Raw genomic sequence first — 9,167 nt, 5'->3', positions numbered from 1 at the left:
TTAGGTAGAAAAATGTGGGTAGTTCACTGCTTTCGAAACGCATTTGGTCATCAGTTTCCAAAGAGCATCCTTGAGCTCCTGGTTCCTCATGCTGTAGATGAGGGGGTTCACTGCTGGAGGCACCACCGAGTACAGAAATGACAGCACCAGGTCCAGGGATTGGGAAGAGATGGAGGGTGGTTTCAAATAGGCAACCATGCCTGTGCTGAGAAACAGGCAGACCACCGCCAGGTGAGGGAGGCACGTGGAGAAGGCTTTGTGCCGTCCCTGCTCAGAGGGCATCCTCAGCACGGCCCTGAAGATCTGCACATAGGACAGCACAATGAAAACAAAGCACCCGAAGGCTAAACAGACACTAACAAGGAGAAACCCAAATTCCCTGAGGTAGGAGTGTGAGCATGAGAGCTTGAGGATCTGGGGGACTTCACAGAAGAACTGATCCACAGCATTGCCTTGGCAGAGAGGCATTGAAAATGTATTGGCAGTGTGCAGCAGGGAATAGAGAACACCACTACCCCAGGCAGCTGCTGCCATGGTGGCACAAGCTCTGCTGTCCATCAAGGTCCCGTAGTGCAGGGGCTTGCAGATGGCAACGTAGCGGTCATAGGACATGATGGTGAGAATGAAATACTCTGCTGATAACAAAAACAAAAAGCAAAAGACCTGTGCAGCACATCCTGCGTAGGAGATGTGCCTGGTGTCCCAGAGGGCATTGGCCATGGCTTTGGGGAGAGTGGTGGAGATGCAGCCCAGGTCGAGGAGGGCGAGGTTGAGGAGGAAGAAGTACATGGGGGTGTGCAGGCGGTGGTGGCAGGCTATGGCTGTGCTGATGAGGCCGTTGCCCAGGAGGGCAGCCAGGTAGATGCCCAGCAAGAGCCAGAAGTGCAGGAGCTGCAGCTGCCGCGTGTCTGCCAACGCCAGCAGGAGGAACTCGCTGATGGAGCTGCTGTTGGGCATTTGGTTCTTCTGGGCATCAGTACCTGTTCAAGGAGGAATAAATCAAGGACAAGTCTTTCTATGTGGGGAGGGTTCATTCAGCTCCGTGATGTTATCTACATTTCATGGGGTCAGGTTTGCCACGAGGGACTCTGCACTTATCTCTGTGCAGATAAGCAGACTTGTCCCTATGGGTACATGGGAATGTGGTGATGGTGTGGGGTCAGGCTTTCTTTCCAGAGTGTATCAGATAAAATCACTTCTAGTACAGAAGTGCTGGTTGGCATCTGAACCTTAATGCCAAAAATATGTGGGTCAAAAAATGGAGTTCTAGGGATTGCTTTTTCCTACAAAGTCTCATCCTGCTCACCATGCCTAAGGAGTGTTTGCTGAAGTCTGAACAGCTGTAAGACCTGAGAGGCAAAGGGATTCACTGCTGCTTAGTGCAGGGTAAGGGGAGCTGACTGGGTTTCTTCCCAATTGCTCTGAGCTTGACTACTTAGCAGATGCAAGACGATTGCATTCCCATAAAATTATGAAGTCAGACCCACTCAGAAAACAGGAGTCCATTGCCCATCAGTGTGTATTCACCCTTTCTCAATGTACTTCAGCAGTGCCTCATCACCACACATCTTGCAAATGACCCCTAACCCTGATTTCACCAACCCCACAGCATTTGCATATTGCAACTCTCTGCTTCTTCCCTGCAATTTGATCGCCTGACTAGCGGAAAGATTTGCATCCTGAAGGTCAGCTCACGGCTCTGAAGGACAACTCAGCGAGATGTGTCCTAATGATGGCATCTCATTAAGGGAAAGCCAGCTCCTTCCCAGCCTCACAGACTGCATTGCCCGCAGCTCCAGGCAGTGGCTCTCAGCCCCTGTGCACTGCAGAGGGTGATGGACACGTGCCTGGGGAGATGCTGCTCTGCTCTGCTGGAGCTCTGCCTGCACAGGAGCTGGTTCATGCATTGGACCCCATGTCATGTGGGCAGAGGCTTTTCTGGTGGGAGCTTGCTCGGAGGAAGGTCCCTGCACTGAAGGGGGTAATTCCCTGATCATATCTCTGTGGTATGCAGATTTTCATCCTGGGGGCTGTTTTCCTGCCATTTCCCTGACTGAGCATACAGACACCAGCCCAAATCTCTGCATTCCTATTTGCTGTCCAGAACCCACCCCGTCTGCAGAGCACTATCTAAGTGCATGTTCATTTTTTCAAGTGAAAAAGGGAACCTAAGAGAACGCCTATGGGTTTTTCTGAAAGAATATATACGTTAGAGGAAAGCAGAGAGGTAAAATGCACTTAAGGGTTCTCTCTTGATGTGCCCTCAGGGCTGAGCTCTGGCACTGCAGCAGGGATGCCCTCAGCGGGAACAGCTCTTATTCCATGATAAAGAAACACAGAGTGTATGCAGCCTGATCTGCACTGGGATGTGCCAGATCTGGTGATCCCTCTTGGAAAAGTGTTTGCATTACCTATAGTGAGAGACTTACCTTGTCAGTGGCTGAAAGCAATGCTCCTGCAGTGAGGTCGCAGCCTATTCACACCCCACACATCCTGTAATCCCTCTCCCCTTTCTCTTCCATCTTCATGTCACCTGCCAAATGCGTCCCTTGTGCTGAGGCAGAGTACACGGGAGCTGCTCTTAGTCAGAGCTGTGTCTCTGCAGCACTGCCCACTTGTAGGAGCTCCCTGTGTCCCAGGAGCTCAGAACAGCTCAGCAGAAGAGGGTGTGACTTTATTTTTCCCAACTGATCTTCCCTGAGATGTCCCTGGGTCTCTGTGGCCAACAGCTCCTGAAAGACAACAGCATCATGATTGTACTCTGAAATCTGCTGAATTAACCACCAAATGTCCACTGGACAGTGACCAATTGCATACATGTGGTTAGTCCTACCAGAGAGTGTTTGCTGTAACAAAAAGGGCACAAAGACCTGGACAGAGAGAGGTGGACTTCTCCTGGGCAGAGCAGTGATGAAGCTGAGGCAGTGCAGGCATCTCATCCCTAGATAGAAACCCTATGACTGAAATGGGATTCAGATCCCCACAGACCCAGAGAAGCTGGGATTCCTCTGGTTCAGTTCAGATGTGCACAAGGAGTTGCCTGCATGTGAGCTCTTGCTCTGAGTCCTTGGTCCTTCAGCAGCAGGGAGTCAGTTGCTCACACACAGACCCTGGGTGATGACCAAGGTGCCTGGGGTGCCCCTGGATGTGTGCTAGTGCTTGGGAAGTGTGTGGGAAATCCCTGAGACAGACACCTCCTTCCTGAGAATCAGCTGAGGGCCAGAGAGGGGATAAAGCATTTCTTGCCCATCCTAAACAACAAGAGAACCCTGCATTGAGTTCTCCTCTAAGACCCTTTTTCCGCCCTTCTCCATGGAGCATGAAGAGTTATGCAGCTGACTAAATGGCTGAGCTCACAAAATGAGCCAGATCTTTCTCTGTTCTCCATCTGATGCATATTCTGGCCCTCCAGGCACTGCAAAGCTAACACACATCTTCATTCTTCAACTGACAGAACGTCAGTTTTCTGTGTGTTCTCATGTGAATGGCATCAGAAGCAGCCTAATGTCATACTGACTTCCTTAGGTGTCCAGCACACTCTCTTGCAGCTGCAGGTGCAGCTCGAGGCCTTCAGGAAAACCGTGACCTAGGAGTGTCCATGCTGCTTGGACAATTCTGAACCCCACAATGGGTCTAATGCCTGTGTTTTTCCTTCTGGACACAAATACCATAGGCCTCAGGTCATGTTTGGACCACAGGGACATGGTTCAATGGCTTCCACAACTGACTGCAGCACAGGGGGGATACAGAGTCTTAACAATGGATGGGCGAGGAGACAAGGAAGTGTGAGAGTGCACTGAGCTCTTGATGGGGATGGCCGAACAGCCAGGTCAGAGAGAATGGAAATGGCAAACAGAGGAGACCTATGGTGTCTGTTCCTGCCTTCCTGATCAGGAAAAGCAAGTGGAAAGTGCCCTGTACACACAGATGGGAGCCTCATGTTGTCAGGCCCTTGTCCACTTTGGGAGTATTTTTCATTGCAGTATCTGCTGCAGGGACAGCACAGCAAGGCATGCACCATCCAGAAGATCCCTGGAGAGCACAGATGGCAGCTTCTTGACCAAGCCCTGGAGGAACCAAAGAGAAGAGGTGCTCTACTGGTTCTCATACTCACCGGCACGGAAAGGCAGGTGGGGAATGTGAAGATGGAAGAGAGCCTTGGCTGCAGTGGCCATGGGATGGTGGAGCTGAGGAGTCTGAAGGGAGGGCAAAAGACATGTTCACACATTTGAGCTTCAGGAGAGCACACCTTGGCTTCTTCAAGTGTCTGTGGGCTACAGTCCAGCAGGGTAAGGCTCTGAGGCGCATAAGGTCAAAAAATCTCCAAACTATCTGAGGATCACTGCTTCCAAATAGGGTAAGTCCATTCCAAGGAAGAAGAAGCCAGGTAAAAATATCAAAACTGCAGCAGGAATCATAATGGATTGACCTGTTCAAATCCAAACACAGAAAAGAAGCACAGAGCAAGTGGAAACAAGAAGAGATCACCTGGCAGCAATGCAGAGACTTTGTCCAGCGCACATGCTGAGATGAGTATAGGTAAGTCAGAGTTCAATCACAATTGAATGAGCCCAGGCATACCACAGACAAGAGGGGCTTGTAGAAATACAATGTAGTCTATGAAAGGAAGGCTAGAGAGAATGTGGGCCCAGTGTAGAATGGGGCAGGGAACCTGGTGAGACAGGACATGGAAAAGCCTCTGATACTCATCTCCTTCCTGATCTCACGGTGTATTAGTTGGTCTGGTCTTCTTGGAATCCTAGGTGCCAGAGACAGGTGGGAACTGTTAGTGTAAGGCAGATGTACTGTTGGTGAAAGAAGAGGTGATCAGGGAATACCTAAGCAAACTGGATCCCGTGTTGGAAGAGGCTGACAAATATCGTAGGATTTTGGAATGGTTTGGGTTGGAAGGACCCTAAAGACCATCCAGTTCCACTTCCCTTGCTGTGGGCAGAGCTGTCAACCAGTAGATCAGGATGCTTGGACCCTTGACATCTTGAACATCTCCAGGGATGGAGCAGCAACATCTTCTCTGGGCTGCCTGTTCTCTACCAGCTCCATGCCTCACATCATGATCTATGGAATGTTTGAAATTCCCTCCAAATGTCTAATGTAAAACTCTCTTTAGTTTATTATCATTCATCCTTGTTTTATTATTCAGAAATGATGTAAGAATTCAGTCTCCACCTTTTTTATTTGAACAAGACAGTGACTAGAAGACGAAGGGAAGGCATTATCCAGAGTAGTACATCCATATTTCAGATCCCCAACAAAACAAAGATGTCTGCAAGTGGGAGTTGATATAAATGCATTAACGCTTCTCAACTTCAAATATTCTCACATCTCTCTCTCTCTTTTTAAGCTGAAAACACTCACATTTGAGGGAATATTGTGTCTTCTATTTATTTATTTATTTATTTATTTATTTATTTATTTTCCCTAAAAGGACAATGTTTTCCAGAACTGTGTTTTCAGTACACAAATGCCTTCAGGCACAGGGACACAGACAGTGGTGCCAGTGCCAATGCCCTGTGACCAATGCCCAGCATCCACTGCTGCTCTACCCTGCTGCGTATTTGATGTCCCTCATCCTCCAGGTGTCTCCAGCTCTCCTAAATCAATGACCATGGTTCAGGGTGTGTTTTCAGCCTTGAAAACCTCCCAGCTATCTGGCTGATCTGTGACCTTCACAGAGATTACTGGAACTTGCTCCGTCTCTCCAAAATGTGATGGACTCTTTTCTCAGTTCCTTAGCTGTGACTGTATCTATCCCTTCCTATCCCCGTCTAACTCATTTCTTGTACAAATATTCTGAGTGAAAGACAAACATTATTAGGTGCATCTTGGACAAGGCATGCAGTTATCACTGTGTTTTACCATTCATTCAATTGCATCATGTTTACAAAAGTTTGTTGGAAAAAAAAAAAAAAAAAAAAAAAGAGAGAAATCTTTCCTTGCCCATGTGCAGCTGGTTCTCTAAGGAAAGCCAGTGGGAGTTGGTGCAAAAGACGTTTAACTCTGAGTGGGTAACTGCAGAGGAGAAGTGTGATGTGATGAAAAGAGGTGCAAGTCCCATAGGGAAAAATGAGTAGAAGTGGGGTGGAAAAGTTGAGGAGGACATTTGTCCACACAGTGACAGAACAAAGTCCGTTAGGGGACATCTTGGATCAATATCAGTTGCAAAGTGCTGCTTTAAATTCTTGTTTAAACCCAACTGTAAATAAATAAACAATAAATGTCTATTGGATTCATCGTCCTTAAGCAGTCTCCAGATGCCTCTCCAGTTTGCTGCACAAGTTCTGAACACCTGAAGAAGATGACAGGAAGGCACAAGGCACAGGAGGGCTCTTCAGGTTGTAATGGGCCCCAGGGGGCATTTGCTGCTGAGTCCATCAACCTCCAGTGCACAGAGAAGATTGCACAAAGTGCTCAAGAAGACAAAGTCAGAAGGAACAGTGAAGTTTCTTGGAGTAGTAATGGGCCCCACTGAGGGCCACTGACAAGCAAGCTTCCCCAGGGACTTGTTAGAGCAGATAATTGGAAGCCATGATTGCAGGCAGACCAAGGCACTGGGATGGTGGCTGTGATGCTGAGCAAAGCCTCCTTTGTCTTCTGAAGCAGAAAGGCCAAGGCCTGATCCCCAGAGCCTTGGCAGGGAGATCGTGTCCCTCGTGCTGGCTCAGGGCCCTTCCTGGGGCAGTGGGATGGAGGTTTGTCTGATGTCAAATGAAAGACCAGGGCACAGCAGCTGCCAGACTCTGCATGGGGTGCAAGGATGCCGTGAGGCCCAAGTCCCATGTGGGCAGTGTGTCTCAGCAGAGGATGAGGCATGTGAGAAGGGCCCAGTCTGAACAAGCAGTCAGTCACAATGAAACCTTGAACTCCAGATCTCTCACCTCTTCTGCCCTCCTTTGGACAGTCTCCAATAGTTTTATGTCCTCTATTTTCTTTGTGTTCTGTGGTGCCCAGTAGTGCTCCCAGTGCTCCAGGTGAGGCTGCAGCAGTGCAGAGCAGAATGGGACAATCCTTCCTGCACACAGCTGGCGTTGCCATACTCAATGCATCCAGGGGACAGTTGGCCTTCCTGGCTGCCTGGGCACACTGCTGACTCATGTTTGATTTGATGTTGACCAGGACACCCAGCCCCTTTCATTGGGACTGCTCTCCAGTATCCCATTCTCCAGTCAGTGACTATCTTCAGTGTTGCCCCTACCCAGGTGCAGAATCTGGCACTTGTTCTTGTTATAATTCATGTGCATTTTATGTTTACCCAGTTCTCTTACTTGTCCACATCTCCCTGAAAGTCTTCTCTACCCTCAGTAGAGGAAACAGCTGTACCCAGCTTTGTCTCATCAGCAAATGTACTCAAAGCATTTTCTAGTCCTGCATGCAAGTCATTGAGGAAACCTTATAGAGAAGTGGCCCTCAAATGGAGCCCTGGGGAACCCTGATAGCGAACGTCCACCAGCCTGAGGGAACCTCATTTAATTTAACCCTTTAGAGACAGACCCATCGGCCAACTGCTCATCCATCACATTATGTTTCTGTTTAGCCCTGTGCAGGAAAATTTGTCTGGAAGAATTAAGTAATAGTATCAAAAACTACGGTGAAATCTTCAATGGTAACATCAGCTGGCTTCCTTTGGTCAACTAGATGTGTGATCTTGTCATAAAAGGACATTAAGTTTAATAAGACCTTCCTCTAGTGAATTTGTGCTGGCTGTGACCAATGACAGAATTGTCCTTCAGGTGTTTCTCAGTAACTCCCAGCATCTTTTTTTCCATAATAATACCAGGAACAGAAGTGAGACTGACAGCTCTGTAATTGCCTGTGTCCTCTTTCTTGCTCTTGTTTAAAACTGGAACGTTTGCCAGTTTCCTGTCAGCTGGGAACTCCAGAATTTGCCACAGATGGAACAGAGAGGAAGATTTGGCTCTTTGGTTCTGAGCTCATCCATTTGGGCAGCAGAATGACACAACATGCTCCATGGGGACAGGTGCAAAAGGCACAGTGGGTGCCCCAAGCACAGGGCTGTGGTGGCATTTAGGATGGCCAAGAATACCTCCCTTCTGGCCCTCAGCTGATGCTCAGGAAGGAGCTGTCTGTCTCACAGATTTTCCACCACAGTTTACAAGCACGAGCACACAGCTAGGATCACCCCAGGCACCTTGGTCATCCCTGAGTGTGTGTGTGTGAGCAGTGCAGTCCCTGTTGAATAAAGAGCACGGATTCAGATGAGGGGCTCACACACAGACACCTCACTGTGCACACCTGAACTCAGCTAAGGGGATTCTAGGTCCCACGATCCTGTGAGGAACAGAATCCCATTTCAGCTCCAGGGTTTGCATCTGAAGATGAAATGCCTAAACTTAGTGTTAGGGTGAGATGGCCTGATAGAAACAGGACAAGGGGAAATAGCTTTAAATTTAAAAGGGGACTGAGGTTAGATGTTAAGAAGACATTTTTTTACACACGGGCACTGGAAAATGTTGCCAAAAGAAGCTGTGGATGACCCAACTTTGGAGGCATTCAAGGTCAGAATGGATGAGATTCTGGGCAGCCTGAATGTGTGTGTTTGGCATCTCTGGCCATGGCTAGGGACCAGAACTGGGTGATCTTCAAAGTCCCCTCCAGCCAAAACTTTTCTATGGTTCTGTAATGTTACGACTGCTGGGCTGACTGATCTGCCCATGGCTGGGGGATTAGAAATGGGTGATCTTCAAAGTCCCCTCCAGCCAAAGCCTTTCTATGATTCTGTAATGTTATCACTGCACTTACAGGTCATGATCAGATAATTCCAGATTTGCCATTTTTTTCTCTCATGGTCAAATTTCTTTTAGTAGGAACAATCGTGCTTCTGAAATCAAGTGGATGTGTTGATTAGTTGAGCTGACTTTGAAGTACATTCTGTAGCTAAGATCCTACTGCCTTGCCGTAGCTCTCAGTTCAGGAGGGCCATGGATATCTGCAGGGAGAGTAGGAAATCACATCGTCTGCTGCTGAGCTGTGCTGGACTCCTGGGACACAGGGAGCTTATAGAAGTGGGCAGCACTGCAGAGAGACAGCTGTGCCCAGGAGAAGCTCTTGTGCAGCACACAGCAGAGCTGGGAGCATGATCTGAAGGTGAGTGGAAGAGGAGAGAGGGAAGAGAGATTACAGAATGCGAA

The 9,167-nt window shown here is 48.5% G+C and overlaps 1 protein-coding gene across 1 annotated transcript; it reads right to left on the bottom strand.

Annotated features, from left to right (window-relative positions):
* Positions 1-987, bottom strand: LOC149914503 (olfactory receptor 14A16-like). The gene has a single exon (XM_090126388.1). The coding sequence runs from the start codon at positions 955-957 to the stop codon at positions 1-3; it is 957 nt and encodes a 318-aa protein (XP_089982514.1). The 5' UTR covers positions 958-987.
* Between the last annotated feature and the right edge of the window lie 8,180 nt (positions 988-9,167).

Source organism: Phasianus colchicus, chromosome 29, assembly GCF_987193195.1.
Source record: "Phasianus colchicus chromosome 29, bPhaCol1.hap1.1, whole genome shotgun sequence".
In the NCBI taxonomy this organism is placed as follows: Eukaryota; Metazoa; Chordata; class Aves; order Galliformes; family Phasianidae; genus Phasianus; species Phasianus colchicus.
Note: the sequence above shows the minus strand (reverse complement) of the source record. Positions and strands in the feature narration are given on the sequence as shown.